Raw genomic sequence first — 16,806 nt, forward strand, 5'->3', positions numbered from 1 at the left:
TATAGCCTTATCCCATTACACAACAACTGACTGCTGCTATGAACGTCTCTGGAGGAATGCCTGGCTCTCACGGTAACGGCGCATAGCACCGTGCATGACGCAGTAAAAGAAGAGGAAAGGTTATTCCAGGCACGAGACTCAAGAATCACTACCACTGAAACACACAGGCACAGCATACTAGGGGTGGGCGGTATGGCCAAAAATGTATACCTCGGTATAATTTTAGCCACGGTATATATCACGGTATATATCACGGTATTGTACATTTGTGTATAAAATGTTAAAATTAAGCGTTTTGTGGCAAAATGACCAAAACACCATTTTTTTGCATTTTATTTTTTGGAAATGACTGGTCAGACATTGTTTTATCTTCTATGTGGGAATTCTTGTCATTCAAATCATTTGAAAACATATTTTTAAACTTTTAATCTATAACTATGACTCTACATCTACAGGACGCAATGTTCTATTGCGGTAGACGGTATGAGACAAAATCTCTATCATTGATGAAAAAATACCGCACACAATATTATACCGCGGTTACCGCCCACCCCTACAGCATACCTACACACACAATCCAGTGTATAACACAAGATCACACAGTCCAATGCATAACAGCGGCCAACCGACATTGTAAGTGATTTAAAGGTTGGGTATGCATTGGTTGTGTGGTGGAGTATGACTGGTCAGTTTAAAAGGCCAACATTTTCACTTGAAAACTAGATCAAAAAGTATGAATTAATTTCCTCTACTATGGAAAAAAAAACTTTGACCAAAGGCACTTAAACAATGATTTGTTTTCGCGAAACATACCACGTACCCCGACATTTTCCAAACTGCTCATATCCTCCTACAAGCAAAGACAAAGGCACAGAGGCATCGAAAAGAAATTGGGAGCGCAGACAGGCTGAACCTAGCTGACATCCTGTGATAGATCTAGAGCTACTGCAGTCTGTAACATCCTGGGCTATAATATACCCCAAATGCCCTGATTTAACATTAGACTCAAGGTGACCTACCCCAAAAAAACGCACATAAGTCTTAATAATAATACCCACAGTACACTTACCTCTAAAGTCTGCTAGCATTGCACCAATTTTGAGTATCTACAGCAAATAACTCCTACTGTAGTGATCTGTCGTCAATGTTATACAACCATATTTTGAACTTTGCCTATAATATAACAATATTTTGAAAAAAGTGTCATAGAGATGTTTCTTAAGAGCTACAGAGTGCACTTCCAGTCAGAGCTGCAGCTTCTGTTCAAAGGCACGTCGTCAGTGGATAGGAGGTGAGAATAAATCAATGGCTTGTTTTATTTTCATCTCAACTCTTCCTGCTGGGCATCCGAGTGGAATCAGATGATTAAATGCCACGGCCTGTTTCAGCTAAGAAGGCTGCAGCGAGCGGGGATCTACGTACACTATGAGAATGCTCATTTCTTTGTGGTTTGGCCTAAAGTAAGAATGACTCAAAAGAACAAAGTAACATGTTTGTGATCCCAAACATGCAAAATGGATTTCACACAGAGGAATGAATACATTCAGCCCTCGAAGGCAAGTCACAATAATGATTCTGTGGACAACAATGAATGACTGGTGGATGACGCATTCATAGGTCGTCTGACCTAATGCTGAAGAGGTCTACTGAAGAGTGACCTGGATTTGTACGATTCACATGTTTTTGAATTGCTTGAAGAAGGTCAGTAGACCGAAACGGCGCAGTAAACCATGCAAATGTGAACAGTGTGCGGGAGCTTTCTTTACTTTTACAATTCACGTACAACATGACCCCAAAAAAAAAACATGGTCCTGCGGTCTTGTACGACCCCATTTACACACGATCTGGGCTATTTTCACTGTGGGAGAACATATCGCATGCAGACTGTATACTGAATTTAGAAAGTATGCTGTGGTTGCACTCGTAGTCTCGTGCCAAAGTTGTGGAACGGAGACACCCAACGCCCACTACACAGGTCACCAAAATAACAATTGGACTTCGTTGCAAGACCTCACATGCCAACCAAAATAGTGATCGCTGACAAAACGTCTGGAGCAACATTCAATACAACCTCTGCAGGAACGAACGGAGGAACGTACTCTAAACTGGGACCCAAGGAGGAAAAAAAACGTGCAAACAGTACTCAGTCCCACACACAGACACAAACACAGCACGCGATACCAATTCTAATTCCCCTACAGTCACTCTCCACAACAGTGAATCCTCGAGTGACAACTCACTAACCTCAGCCTGCTCTCGAAAGCGTGCCTTTCTTACACATTCACATTCACACACACACACACACGCACGCACACACGCACGCACGCACGCACGCACGCACGCACGCACACGCGCACACGCGCACAAGCACGCGCACACGCACACACACGCGCAGCCACACACACACGTACACACACACGCACACGCACACACACGCACACCCGACCCTCGCACCTGCAGCCACCGTTGCCCACAGACAAGGCACACCAGGTCCCTTGTCCCTGACACATCAAAGATGCAGGGGAGCTCATCAATAAGTCATCCCATCAACAGGCAAAGCCACACAGCCAGCCAATCAGCCAAGACAAGGCATCCTGGGTCAGCAGCACACTCCAGCATTCAAAGAGCACCTGCAGGTTAAGCTTCAGAGACAGAAAACAGAACAGAAGGAGGACGAAAAAAGAGACATGGAAAGACAAAACGAGCATTTAAGGCTCTTTTTTCCGCTGCCAGTTTTCTGGTAGGTCTACAGCTCAACACAGTGCGACTCGGCCACCGCGTTTTGCTTTACGATTGAGCCGTGTTGTGCGTGCCCAATCGAAAAGCAAAAAGTGACGGGCGAGTCGCGCTGTCGAGCTGTAGGCCTACCAGAAAACCGGCAGTGGAAAAGAGCCTTTAGAAAACTGATGAAAATGATGACAGACAGACAAGACAGAGAACGATAGAAATAGAGAGAGCGAGAGAAAGAGAGGAAGAAGAGGGACAGGGCCACAACATTGCCATGCATTTGCCGAGAAGAGCACATAGGCACCAGAGATATAGACAACATCCTCCTCCTCCTCCTCCTCCTCCTCCTCATCATCATGTCCAATCTTTACCCTCATCGTCTTCAAACATCAAGCTGCTGTCCAGGACCTGCAGGACCAAGTCCATGTCCAGTGCTGGTTCCTCACAGCCAGCCATGGCTCTACAGACAGACAGACAGGCAGGCAGTCAGGCAGGCAGTCTCACACTGAGAGGAATTGGTGGCGGACCGGGGAGAAAAGAGGACAGATGGGGGAAGTAAATAGAGAGGAATGGGGAGATGGAACTGCTGTGATTGGACCTTCACACCCTCGCTAACACTCCCTCCTTCATTTCTTCACTTCCATCACCATCATGTCATCACTGTATTCCCCTGGCTCTCTTCCTTATCTTCTTCTTCTTCTTCTACTTGGTGCTTTCCTGTGGTGTTGCAGCACTTTGACTCATCTGTTCTGGGCAGTCTCCTACCCCTCCTCCTCCCACCCTCTCTCTCTCTCTCTCTCTCTCTCTCTATCTCTCTCCTCTCACCCTTGACTCCGTTTTTACTTCTGCTTACAGCCCAGAACGGGGCCTCTTTCCAGTGAGAATGGTCGTTTCACCCACATACCACAGGTCTCCCTGCAGCACTGACTTGCCCAACAGCACTGATTTGCCTAACTTTCTCACCCATGCACATGGGCATAGGCAGCACACACACAAACACAAAGCACACACAACACGTGCTATCTGTGAGGAACTTGTTTGTTGTTGGTGTGATCAGAAGTGTCATGAGACACGTGGCCAAAATCCTCCCTGTGCGGCTGTGCCCTTCTTTCAGGGACAGTGCCAGCAGGCAGCAACCTTGACTCTTATTGGCTGTTTCGCTAAGGTCTGCCAAGTGCTCCTCGACCCAATTGGCAAGATTTCCTGCCCAAAGACTTTAATGTATTGGTCACACTCTAATGAATTCCATGTTGACATGCAGAATTGTATCCTCCCTGTGTGTGTGTGTGTGTGTGTGTGTGTGTGTGTGTGTGTGTGTGTGTGTGTGTGTGTGTGTGTGTGTGTGTGTGTGTGTGTGTGTGTGTGTGTGTGTGTGTGTGTGTGTGTGTGTGTGTGTGTGTGTGTGTGTGTGTGTGTGTATGTGTGTGTGTGTGTGTGTGTGTGGTGTCTTTAAATTGTCTGAACTGTTCCTGAGGGCAACCTGCAATCTGTCCAACTGCTTTGTGCTGTTGTCCTGCAGGTTGTAGTCAGACATAAGGTAGTCCCAAACGAAAACAGCCTGGCTAAGTCAAAATAAAGATTCATCAACCCTCTTTACATACTGGAGAGGAGCTATGCCTTTACAGCAATAACAAAATTAAAATGTAAAATTAAGCTATACAACTCATCTCCTCACCTTGAATCAAGTCACTACTTTTGGCAGTAAACCATGTTGGTAAAACACACCCTAAACTGCAGAGGCACACAGAATCAAATCCCAGTCTAAGACTAGAAATTGCCAACAACCTTGCGATACAATACGTATTCAAGATACGGGGGTCATGATACGATATGTATTGTGGGTTTCCTTCCACTGCATAGTAATTGAATGCCAGAATGCAGTGCAGTTGCAATGCAATGCTGCCTTTTGGACTCATTAACAGTCTTAATTCAAAACAACAAATAGTTATGTCAACTGCTGACATTATGTTTTCACTCCTAAATAAGAGTAAGTGTGTGTAAGTTACTTCTTTCTATTCACCAGGCTGGGTAAAGGCAAAAAATGGTATCACGACACAGTTATCACGATACGATACATGTATTGTGACGAGGCCCGAGAAGATACGATTGTCATGTCAATTTCTTTTTTTCACACCCCAGTCTTCTCTACACTGCAGCAGGCCTGAACAGCTACCTTACTCCTCTGAATCTCTCAGGAACAAAGTCTGACCATGAACTCACTCTCTGGGCCATGAGCAAGGGCAAGGGTGAATAACGCCAGGGGCATTAACCCCCAAAACATCCGACCTACAAGTGCACTTTTGGCTTCACCTGGCCAGCAAACCTAGCCAGGCAGACACAACAAATCATGACCTCAGTGTGCCCCAAGCCATGTGCCTGCAGGTACATGTGTGTAGCTACCTAACTGAAGCAGGTGGTTGTGTACAGCAGTCACAGGCTTCTGATGCATTCTGATACTATTGATGGCCACTCACGAGACCACATGGGAAGGAAGGCACCAAGTAGACAGGTTGAACTATGAGGTAATGCTTATCACCACATGGTCTATGCTGCTCCTTAGCACTACAAGCAAAACCTAATAGATCATCAACACCTATAAGCACATGTTTGACTAACAAGCATCTAAGTGAGGACTGGCGAGGTTACTGGCTTTGGGCATTGGGGATTTTGGTACGGGTATATTGGATCTTACCATCCATGAGTTCTTTGAAGCTGAACAATGTCAGTTCCATGATCTGCCGGGCCAACAGGCTCTGTAGTGGTGCTGATGGACAGCATAAGAATAGGATGACAACATGATAAGATGACTACAGGGACTAGGGATGGACATTAGCCTTCATAGGTATAATCTTATACATCAGGGATGGGCAACTGGGGGCCCAGGGGTCTCCTCACTCAGCGTGGCCCGTAGATAAGATAGCAATTAATGATGCTGTATGTTGTAAATATATTTGGTAATAATTATACTGTTGGCCAATAGAGCACACTTCTGTTCCTTCCAAACATGGGCCGTCAGAGAGAAACAAACTGCACCTTGAACTGCGAGCTGCAGTCAGATCCGTGGTCATGTGGCCCTCCGATGGTGGTGAAGAAAAAATGTGGCCGTCCTCATTATCAAAGTTGCCCATCCCTGTTATATATAGTGTATTTTAATATTCTTAACACGTCCTGTCCCCTTGTTAAATAAATTAACTTCAAGTTTTCAAAACAGTTATCCCACTGGTCTAGTCTGTGAGTGCTGATATGGTTGTTGATGGGGACAGTGTTTCAATATAATGAAGACAGAGGGAAGTAAATGATTCATCATTTAAATGGTGGGACACTAAGACTAAAAAAATCCCTCTTGACAACGTCCCATTTACAGACAGACACTTAAAAAGACCTTTTTACCATCAAGCAGAGTACATTTCTCTACGGCTGTACGTCTTTATCCCTTGTGGTGTAAGAATATAGAGCAAAGAGAATGTGACTTAATGAAAATGTAAGTTGTGTTGTGGGGCCCTTTACGATACAAAGGCACTGAAAATCTTGAAACCCTTGAAATGCTTAGTTGTAATCCATTCTGGTCTGTAATTCTGGCAATACCTTCCTGATGTTTAGGAGCGATTGAGAAAATGTGTTTTGGCTGTGGGCCCAAGGCCTCATGTGGATTTTGAGTTACATCTTGTCCCAATGGACTGAGAGTTCCTACTCGGTAGAGAGATCACAATTTCCACAGCTTCTCAAGAGTTAGAGAGAAGGACAGAACACAGCACACTTTGAACACAGAGACAGAGGAGTTTTCCCAGAATGCACTGTAAGCAGCTCTGCAAGGCATTTCGGGGACATTCTCGGTTCATGGTCAGTTTTGTGAGAAAAAGACCTTCCCACCCACCGTTAGGCATGTTTGTCCTTACGGTCACTAGATTGTATTCTGTACAGACAGAGTATCACATGAAATGTATAGCCTGGGCTTGCACCATAGGCAAAATCACTGTGCAAAGCCTACGACAGTTGTTACTTGAGGAAAGAGTCGAACCAGATTCATTGCCCAGTTAGAAGTATTGGGCAGGCAAACATATTCTGTATGGTTTGGTCTTATTTACTGGACTAAATAAGGTGGTGAAATTCCCCTCTACAAACCACCACTGATGGGAGCTATGTACAGGACAAACATCAGAGTAGTTTGAGCGGCACATTTCTCTGATAAATGACTGACCACCTGCCACCTAAGATGTGAACGTGACTGCAAACGCCTGCCACAGGGAAGCTGAGTGTTGCATTTTTTTGAATATTTGATCTACTTCCCCCTTTAAAATGCAAATGCCAACAACTAGACTACATACTGTAGGACAATGGCATGTGTTATGATAATGCCACTGATGAACCAACTGCCTTAACTCTGGGGTTTCCCAGACACAGATTGACCTATTGTCCAGTCATATAAGGAAGTGATGTGATATTAAAATGTGGCAATTCAGGATGCCCCTAAATATGTTCGATCTCTTATGGTACAACATTACATTGTTATATATCTGTGACCCACCCACCCAGTGAAATAATTCAGTGTCTGTGCCTAGGCCTTTTACGGGTAGGCCTACAGTAAGCATCCAACCCCATGGGTTGCCTACACCTATTTTAAGGATGGTGTGAAGACACATTATTCGGGAAAATATTTGTGCTGGACAAGAATGCCAAGACCTGTTTTGATCGTGCAAGAAGAACAGGTCCCACGGCTGTCCGACCCAGTCCCCCTTGAGGAAATATGACATCCTGCCATGGACCTTTGCCCTGCATACAGTGCCTTTGCTTCTCCGCCTGTCACGGTTTGGTCTCTGCCTCTCCACAGGAAGTGGGAAACAATACCTCACCCCACCCCACTTTCCCTACAGAGACACTGCTCTTCCCCTATGTTTTGACAATTCTCTCGAACATGCCTGACCTGGGGGAAAAAACTCAGCCAGTGATCTATTTTGCAATAAGCAGTCAATAATCCCAAAATCTCTAACAGCACCCATATGTGATTCAAGGACTTTGACTTACAAGGCTACTTGGTACCCTGTAGGAAAATGTTTCACCACAAATGCGTTTTTGGTGCAGCGAATCTGATGAACAACAATTAGGGACACGAGCTATTTCGGCTAGCCGGGTAGAGGCTGCCTTTCAGGGGGCGCGTGCACTGTACCCCAAGCTTTTTCTACCTCACGGTGGTCTTGCATAATTAGGAAAATGAATACTCAGGGTTTCCCGTGGGAAGCGTCATCAAACAAGACAAGCATCTCCTGACCTAGTGGCTTACTTCTCGAGTCTTCCAGCATAATCTATATAGCTAATCATATTATCTATAATTCCTTAGGACAATCATAACGTAAACAGAGAGTCTCGCCAGAGACGTGACGCTCAGCAGCGATACAGTAACATAATGACATTGTTAGAGAACACACTCAGTGGCAACTGACTGTTACAATGCACGAATACAAACGGCGTAGGGAGGCATTGAAACATGTAGGTTACTTTTGTCACTGGGCAACATTATGCTATTGGCAGAGTATAGTGACAATGCTAGGCTACACCAGTAGCATTTCAATAATCTCCCATAAAGGCTATTGTACGTGAGAGAGAACGCGGTCTGGATTCGGCAGTGCTCATGTCCATCAGAATGCTGTCAGAATTTCAAAACATATTTCAAAAGTGGATTACTAGGTCGTGAACTAGCCAAAGTGATGTAGTGACGACTGGCTTCTGGTCACAGAAGTTTGCACGTTCCAAAAATCACCGACTTGCCTCGAACAGCAGGGAAGAACTTCCTTTAAAGATACATAAGGATTTACCTATGGGTCCTTCCTTGCGTTTTGACGATCGCCTTCCATTCACACCTTGTTCATGCTTGCCGCTTTCTGCTTTCTTTCCTGACGCCATGTTTCGCATTACAGTACCTCACACTGTCCCTCTGATCCTCGATAGTAAAGCTGTAGTCATACCTGAAAACTAGCCACACCTACAGACAAACGCACAGCCAATATGTGAACTGCATACCGCTCATAAACCAATGGAATTCCTTGCGTAACCTACTACTACCCCGTTATTTCAAAGCTGCCCCAAATAACTCTGAACTTCCATTACGGAAAAGGGGTCTCCTTGCTCACGTCAAAGCCTGTTGCTTTTGTAAGGTGGTAAGCAGACTAGAGTGGCATAGTCTAATAGTCGTCGGTAACATGCCATAGCCCATTTGAAATGTTTGAATGTCACAATGTAGGTTAGGTCTCCAAAATGCCCAGGCCATATTCATATTTTCTGAATAGGCTAGTAGGCCTATCTGTTTTCAGCCTACTTCCTAGAATATTCTATTTATTTGGTTAGTGGGACTGTGAAAATGTAACGACGTTTTATCATTGGGAAGACAGGAAAGCACGCTGGCACACCTCATAGGCCTACACATAACATGGCCTTACATAACACAGTAAACGCACTGTTTCTTGTATTTTATGATTTATTTATTTATTATTGATTATATTATTGCATATTATTGTATATATTATATATTATTATATTATTTCTTTATTTATATTTAGCCTACAAATAACAGCATTGGACAGTTAGGGCCTACATTTGCTGCCTGTGATGAAGTTCAACAGCATGTCCTGCCATCAACTGAAGAGGTAGCTGCCAGAGATGGGTCAAGAGTCATAATGATCCAAAACATTTCAGAAAAAAAAAACTAATCAAGGAATGGCTAGGGAAAACAGAGACATCAACTATGTCACTCCTGGCAAGTCTGCGATCATGACCCGAATGCAATTTAGCAATGACATTTTATGTCAAGCTATAGGCCTACCCTCAATCTCTCTGAGATCTGGTCTAATAAAAACAAGTGCCCCAAAGAAAACAAGAAAATGCATCATCATTTCAAAAAAAGAACTATTTTTATTGTTATAACTGACAATAGATACAGACTTTTCACTAGATTTGTGTTCAAAATGCCAATGTTGTTGAAGTTGCTAAAACCCACTGCTAGACTATGCCTATCTAGGCCATTGACACAGTTATCTGTGTCAGTCAATGTGAATCACAAATCATACTGTGTATAATTAACAACACAACGTCAGACAAGAATTCACACAAACACACATATTTAAACACAAACACACCAAAACTGCAAAAAGCATAGCTCACGCTCACACACACACACACACACACACACACACACACACACACACACACACACACACACACACACACACACACACACACACACACACACACACACACACACAGAATATGCCATGTTCAGTATCTTCCCCCCTCCCCCCCCTTCAGGCCTTTGCCACTCCTTCATGGCTTCTCCAGCTGATTGTCCTCTTGGGGTGGGTTGGCCACGTCCTGGTACGGCCCATGCTGAGAGCGTTGGATCTGGTGGTACGTGGAGTTGCAGTCGTCCAGATTCAGGCCCTGTCAACGAAAAAAAATGCTTTGTTTAGAAATAACCCATAATAAACAGCAAGACACAATGAAGCAGAAGTATTTTGTCCCTCAAAATGTTTATTTAGGAGTGCTTCCTACAGTAGATTGAAAAGTCATTTGTTTCAAGTGTTGTTTGGATTGGAAAACTTAGATGAAGGAAAAAGAGGAGCTCCCAGGCATCCTCGTTCAGAAAAGTTTTTATTGTTGTGTCTTGGTCACATTTACCCATTTTTTTTTACTAAGTTTGGATTCTAAAAGAAGGAAAAGTGAGTTCATAATACCTCATAAATATTCTCCTCCTCTGCACGTTTCTTCCTGCTCAGCTGGGTGTGCCTCTTTGTCTGTTTCAAGGAAGGGAGACAAAAAAAAAATTAGCAATCGAACCAGATCATTCATTTGGGACACCCTGATGTGTTCCTGTCACGCTTGGGTACAACTGTGAAAGGAGACAATTTCACTGTCTGTCTTATAATTTTTTTTTTTGTACCTTCCCCATCTGGCAGATCCCGGGCAGGAGTACGCTGAAGAGCAGGAGCACGCCCTCGATGGTGATGATGCTGTTCTTCCAGCTCTCGCTGATGTCCAGGGTGCGCCTCAGTGGAGCTGAGAGAGGGTAAAGTAAAAGTGTAGTGTTTCCTGCCTCAGAGCATTTGTTAGTCATGGTGGGTCAAGGGAATCAGCCAGTGTCAAAGACATGGAGCCTACGATACTGTAACTGTAAAGGCTAGTCTAAAGTGCCATTTCATATAAAATGTGATACTTTTTTGGTCTTTAGACTTTATTTGAGACAGGATAGTTTGAGAGAGAGACAGGAAATGTTTGGGAAAGAGAGAGGGGGAAGGGTCGGCAAAGGACCCAGGCCGGAATCAAACCCGGGTCGGCCGTATAGTAGACGAGTTCCCTTCCTTTAAGTCATGGCAGGGACAGAAATAGATTTAAAATGACAAATTACAACTAGGTTTACAATAGACATACATTTATTTTGTAAAACAACTGTAGCAATTACATTGTCAATAGAGAAATCTATTTTTCAGGGAATCTGGCCAGGGTGGCACTGGCAGGTGTTTGTTGCAGAGGTGGCCGCCTCAATAATACAGTGCTGGGAAACCCTGATCATGATTCAGTGCGATGTCACCCTCTTGTCATAGGGTTGATGAAGAGAAAGCTGTTGGCGCCACTCAGTTGTGCCTGAGGCTGTGTCACAGTCACACAAATACATTTCAATGGAAGACAAAAAAACAGAAACAGAAAGACTGCAAGTCAAAAAGAAGTTGAATAGGCGCTGGAACAGACGTCAAATGTATTTTTAAAAAATAAATTCTGAAGTGCATTGAGTCGTCTCAATGCCCATTTTTGATGAACACCTTCTCTTTGGTTCTTTTCTGACCCAGTGAAGCAATCCCAACCACTTTTATCTAACACAAATACACCTGTATACGATGGGGAAGTGAGACATTCATATAGCTAAATAAAGAATATTGGCAGCAAAATACAGTATAAGCACATGCTGTGCAGGTAGTTGTGATGTGGCATGGGAAAAGCAAAGTGTGTGATTGACAATACATTTCACAAAAACTTAATGGGTGTCAAATACCTGTCAACCATGATACTCTTAGCCATCTGTACTCTAGTTTTGCTTCCAAATTGCACACAAGAAGCAAATGGAATTGGTAAAATTGGTATTTATTGATGCCTCTTACTGCAGATGGGGTCACCGGCAGGCCTATTTACTATTTGCGGAAAATACTCAACTGCATCATAACAACATTGACTTATGACATGGGCCTTAAGTAACAGACTAAGACATAGCCGTTACAGTTTTGGCGACAGTAGTGTTATAACAGGCTCTAAGCAAAGGGGTTAAATAAGTCATCAAAGGCATAAAGCAGTGTTCATGTAAGAAGACTGTTATGGCAACAGCAAGTCTATTAGCTTTTCATTGTGTACGTTATATGACATTTAGGCATGCAGTATGGCTTAAGTTGATGACATGGTATGTGCAGAGTCAAGTCTCGTAGAAAACACAATATTGCCTTTATGTCTTAAAGCCTGGAGCATGCCATGTGACATAATGGTATGAAAACAGAAATCAGATTGTAGCTGCCAGGAGTTTATTTAAAGAAATTCAATTAAAGTGTGTGAGAATTACATCATAATACGCTCATTGTGCTCTTTCAGAGCGAGAGCGAGAGCGAGTTACCCAAGATTTAAAGCTCTCACTAAAATAGCAGTCTACTTACTGTATGTACATGCTGGTAAGGAGAACTTGCATGTGCCTCACACGTTGCTACTATGGAGGTGGTTATGAAAAATGTTTCCAAACGTGTTTGGAATAACGAGGCATAATCCTCCACCAGCACATTATTTTAAGGTGAACTATAGAAGACGTACTTTAGATGTCTACAGCATGCCGATTAGTTTAGTGCTGATGGACACTATAAAATCCATGTATATTGCAAACCATCCACACCAGGCCTTACCATGTAGTCACTGCACATCATGTAGATCAGTGTTTCTCAAACTTTTTTGAACAAATGCCCCCTGGACCTCATCCTAAGCCTGCCAACGCCCCCCTTTGTGTTAAAAAATTAAATGGAATAATGCCCCCAATGACAACTAGGCACCAAACCCTCTCAACTGTATCCTTCTCAACAACCCCCTATAGGGCTCCCCAACGCCCCCTGTACCACCCCCGTTGAGAAACACTAATGTAGATAGACAAACAGCTATAGAGAGTACATATACTCCCGATTCATAGTCATACCCATACTTACTAAAGACTTGCAGGTAGGTGCCATGCGTGAACAGGCACGCTGGGGTCCTATTCAGGAAGCACTGGTACAAGCCTGTGTCATTCACCTGCACCCTAAGCAGGGTCATATTGTGACACACTTGCCCAGTGACCTCCTCTACTGCTGGGCCCAGGGTGACGCGCGGGCTGGGATCCATGACCTCGGGAGCAGAGATGTTGACGTCCCGCTTATAGCGGGCCACCCAGTGTTGATCCACAGCCTGTGTGGTGCTGCGCTTGTAGCAGCACTTCAGAGTCGCCTCGCTGTTGACTGGCACTCGCAGCGAGGGCTGATCGGACTCCAGTTTCAGCTCCAGTAGGGGCCAACATTCACGGTTTGGGGCAGGCATTTTGGGAGTGGATTTGGGTGAGGATCGAGAGTAGGCCACTTGGGAAAGAAAACAAAAAGACAAAAGATACAAAATATACAAAATACAAAAGACAAAAAATACAAATAAGACAAAGTTGTTTGTTTTGTGGCTTTCATTTGGTAATCTCAGAGAATATGATCTAATGCGACAATATGGAATTGATTAGCATTTAGGGCTGCACAATTAATCGAAAATCGTGATATAATTGTGATATCGAAATCGTGACTTCAATTGGGATTTAATCGTAGCAATTGTGACCTTCCTTCGAGAGCCTCCTTGAAGCCAGAACATACTGACAGGCTGGTGTTTCTGGCCAGAAATCTGTTGACCTGAGTATATATATATATATATATATATATATATATATATATATATATACAGTCCCCTCCATAATTATTGGCACCCCTGGTTGAGATGTGTTAAAAGCCTTAAAATAAATTCAGTGTTTATTGCAGAAGAATACTGTCACACTGAAAATTGTAGGAAAATGTAGCCTTCAACTCAAATGAATTGTAAGAAAATAAAAAAATCCCTGACTGAAAAATAATTATTTTTCATTAAATCACCTGTTCCACAATTATTGGCACCCTTAACAATTCCCAGGAAATAAATATAATTGAAGCATTTCTGTCATTTCTACAGTAGTTTACAAAGTTTACCAGAGTATGTAGGAACATTTAATTAGCAATTCATCACTTCCTGTTTCCCTGGGGTATAAATATGACGTGACACCGAGGACATTTCTCTTATCCACTCTTAAACATGGGAAAGACAAAGGAACACAGCATACAAGTGAGGCAGATGTGCGTCGACCTTCACAGGTCAGGCAGAGGCTACAAGAAGATTGCCACTCAACTGCAGCTGCCCATATCCACTGTGAGATGAATAATTAAGAAGTTCAAAACACTGGAACAGTGGTAAACAAGCCTAGACGAGGACCCAAGTTTCTTTTGCCACCACGCACAGTGAGGAGGATGGTAAGAGAAATCAAAAGATCTCCAAAGCTCACTGTTACAGAATTACAACAAATGGTAGCATCCTGGGGTCACAAAGTCTCCAAATCAACCATCAGGCGCTGTCTACACACCAACAAGCTGTTTGGAAGGCATGCACGGAGAAAACCTTTCCTCACTCACAATCATAAACGCAAATGTCTGGAGTTCGCCAAGCGGTATTGGGGCCTCAACTGGGACCGTGCTTTGGTCAGATGAGACCAAGATTGAGCTTTTTGGCAACAAACACTCTAAGTGGGTCTGGCGTGCCACGAAAGATGCGCATGCTGAAAAGCACCTCATACCCACTGTGAAGTATGGGGGTGGGTCAGTGATGCTGTGGGGCTGTTTCGCTTCCAAAGGCCCTGGGAACCTTGTTAGGGTGCATGGCATCATGAATGCTTTGAAATACCAGGACATTTTAAATCAAAATCTGTTGCCCTCTGCCCGAAACCTGAAGATGGTTCGTCACTGGGTCTTTCAGCAAGACAATGACCCTAAACATATGGCCAAATCTACACAGAAATGGTTCACCAGACACAAAATCAAGCTCCTACCATGGCCATCTCAGTCCCCTGACCTCAACCCCATTGAGAACCTGTGGGGTAAGCTGAAGAGGAGAGTACAGAGGAGAGGACCCAGGTCTCTGGATGATTTAGAGAGATTCTGCAAAGAGGAATGGCTGAAGATCCCTCTTTCTGTCTTTTCCCATCTTGTGAAACATTATAGGAGAAGATTAGGTGCTGTTTTGTTGGCAAAAGGGGGTTGTACAAAATATTAACACCAGGGGTGCTAATAATTGTGACACACATTATTTGATGTCAAATAATTATTTCTTTATGTGGGATTTTTTCCCCACTGAATAAATGCACTTGTATTGAAGGTTGGATTTTTCTCTTTTTTTCCATTAAGGTCCCATATTATTTAGAAAAAAAATAAAATAATTGGAAGCTAAAAAACACATCTCAACCAGGGGTGCCAATAATTATGGAGGGCACTGTATATATATTATTTTTTTCTAAATAATTTTTGAAAAAATCAGCTAAAATCAATAATCGTGATTAATAATCATGAGTATGATTTTTTTTCCATAATAGTGCAGCCCAGCAGTAATGGTAAAGTAGGCCTACTACTCTGTACCTAAAGGCAGGGCTCTAAATTAGCACCAGCCAACCTGTAAAATACTGGTGAAAATTTCACTTTTGCTGGTAGAAAATAACAACTTACTAGCCACTTTGACTTATTAGTGAGTGTGTGTTGGCTAGTAAGATAAACATATACTAGCCATTTTTGGCTGGTGGTGAAAAAAAGTCAATTTAGGGCCCTGCCTAAAGGGGTACAATTGCTTGTCAGGAAATACTGTACACATACATGCATTTTTTTGCCAACAAAAACATGTAATAAATGCAACACCAGAATATGGCAGGTCACACCACTAAAGCCTACATGTATGTATCTGGGTAGACAGACTGAAACAGCGATGCTGAAAAACAGCATTTTCAATTCAAACCCCAAGAATCAAGCATCATGGTTAATCACTTGGGCCTACAGTATGCCAACATAATGTCTTGAGGACACAGTCAGCCAAGTTTGGTGAAAATGTCCTGACAATTTTTTAAATAAATATCAGCAGCTTTAAGATTAGAATGGCTCAGATGATTCACTGGCCCTTTGGGAGGAAATAAGCTTAACTGAACAAACACTGAATAACAACCAAAAGTAGCACCAAAGGGAAGTAGTAGATACAATAACAGAGACATAAATTAGAAAAATAAGAAAAAATAAAACATTCTGTGAAACTCTTTCAGATGTTAAGAAATTACAGCTTACTCCACTTCACAAAAATAACACCTTTCAATACAATGTTTCATCACAAATTGTTGTGATATATTTAGAATAATCAAACATCAACCGTTTATACACAGAACATGTTATTTGTGACACAGAATTATAATGCTGACATTAAATTACATACATTACATTAGTTACATACTGTACATTACCATTAAGTTACATACATACATTGCTTGCTTACCTGTAATAGAACAGAGCAGGAAAATAACTATTGTTTCCATCTTGGTTTTGTTTCTTCCAATTTCTCGCAAAGTTCAATAGCTATTGTCTTCCTCACCGTTTTTTGAACTCAAACCCTCAACCATATGGGCAACATCCACACACAAAATGTCTGATGATCGAAGGCCTCCTCTCCTGTCAAATGATTCTACTTCTCACCTGGCAGTCACAACGTTGACACTTTAAATATTACAACAGGTGTATTACTCAGCAGATGGGCCACCCTTGAAACCAGTTCACCCTCTCCTTATGCGCTATAGTTTAGTATCCGCACTGAGTCCCTCCACAGATCACAGTGAGCTTGTATTGTAATGTCAGTATGAGATACAGTAGGAGATGCGCTTGACTGGCTTCTCCATGCTACACTAGGCAGCCCCCATCTGTAGTAGGAAGTGAAAGAGACTCACAAATG

General features: G+C 42.9%; 2 protein-coding genes across 4 annotated transcripts in view; both read right to left on the bottom strand.

Moving 5' to 3' along the window:
- The window catches only part of lipeb (lipase, hormone-sensitive b), a 73,340-nt gene extending 64,663 nt beyond the window's left edge, over positions 1 to 8,677 (bottom strand). Inside the window, exon 1 of one of the 3 annotated variants that reach the window (XM_063199648.1) lies at positions 8,538 to 8,677. In XM_063199648.1, the coding sequence (XP_063055718.1) occupies positions 8,538 to 8,634 (97 nt within the window). In that variant the 5' untranslated portion in view covers positions 8,635 to 8,677. Of the gene's footprint in view, positions 1 to 1,069; positions 2,288 to 3,098; positions 3,489 to 8,537 lie in introns of those variants that run through there. The other 2 variants (XM_063199649.1, XM_063199650.1) reach the window with 2 other exon arrangements.
- A 957-nt stretch (positions 8,678 to 9,634) lies between these two features.
- Positions 9,635 to 16,695, bottom strand: cd79a (CD79a molecule, immunoglobulin-associated alpha). Its single transcript, XM_063198315.1, has 5 exons — positions 16,357 to 16,695; positions 12,942 to 13,346; positions 10,655 to 10,770; positions 10,449 to 10,508; positions 9,635 to 10,155 (listed from the first exon to the last, which is right to left on the bottom strand). The coding sequence occupies exons 1-5, from the start codon at positions 16,394 to 16,396 to the stop codon at positions 10,039 to 10,041; spliced, it is 738 nt and encodes a 245-aa protein (XP_063054385.1). The 5' UTR covers positions 16,397 to 16,695; the 3' UTR covers positions 9,635 to 10,038.
- Positions 16,696 to 16,806: the final 111 nt, after the last annotated feature.

Source organism: Engraulis encrasicolus, chromosome 5, assembly GCF_034702125.1.
Source record: "Engraulis encrasicolus isolate BLACKSEA-1 chromosome 5, IST_EnEncr_1.0, whole genome shotgun sequence".
NCBI classification, from domain to species: Eukaryota; Metazoa; Chordata; class Actinopteri; order Clupeiformes; family Engraulidae; genus Engraulis; species Engraulis encrasicolus.

What these genes read in the sequence shown, in the direction of transcription:
- cd79a (XM_063198315.1), bottom strand. Translation starts at nt 16,396, where the DNA reads ATGGAAACAATAGTTATTTTCCTGCTCTGTTCTATTACAG. An exon ending in CACCTACCTGCAAGTCTTTA is followed by an intron (nt 10,771 to 12,941) that starts GTAAGTATGGGT and finishes ACCCTCTCTCAG; the next exon opens with CTCCACTGAGGCGCACCCTG. An exon ending in GGATCTGCCAGATGGGGAAG is followed by an intron (nt 10,509 to 10,654) that starts GTACAAAAAAAA and finishes TCCTTGAAACAG; the next exon opens with ACAAAGAGGCACACCCAGCT.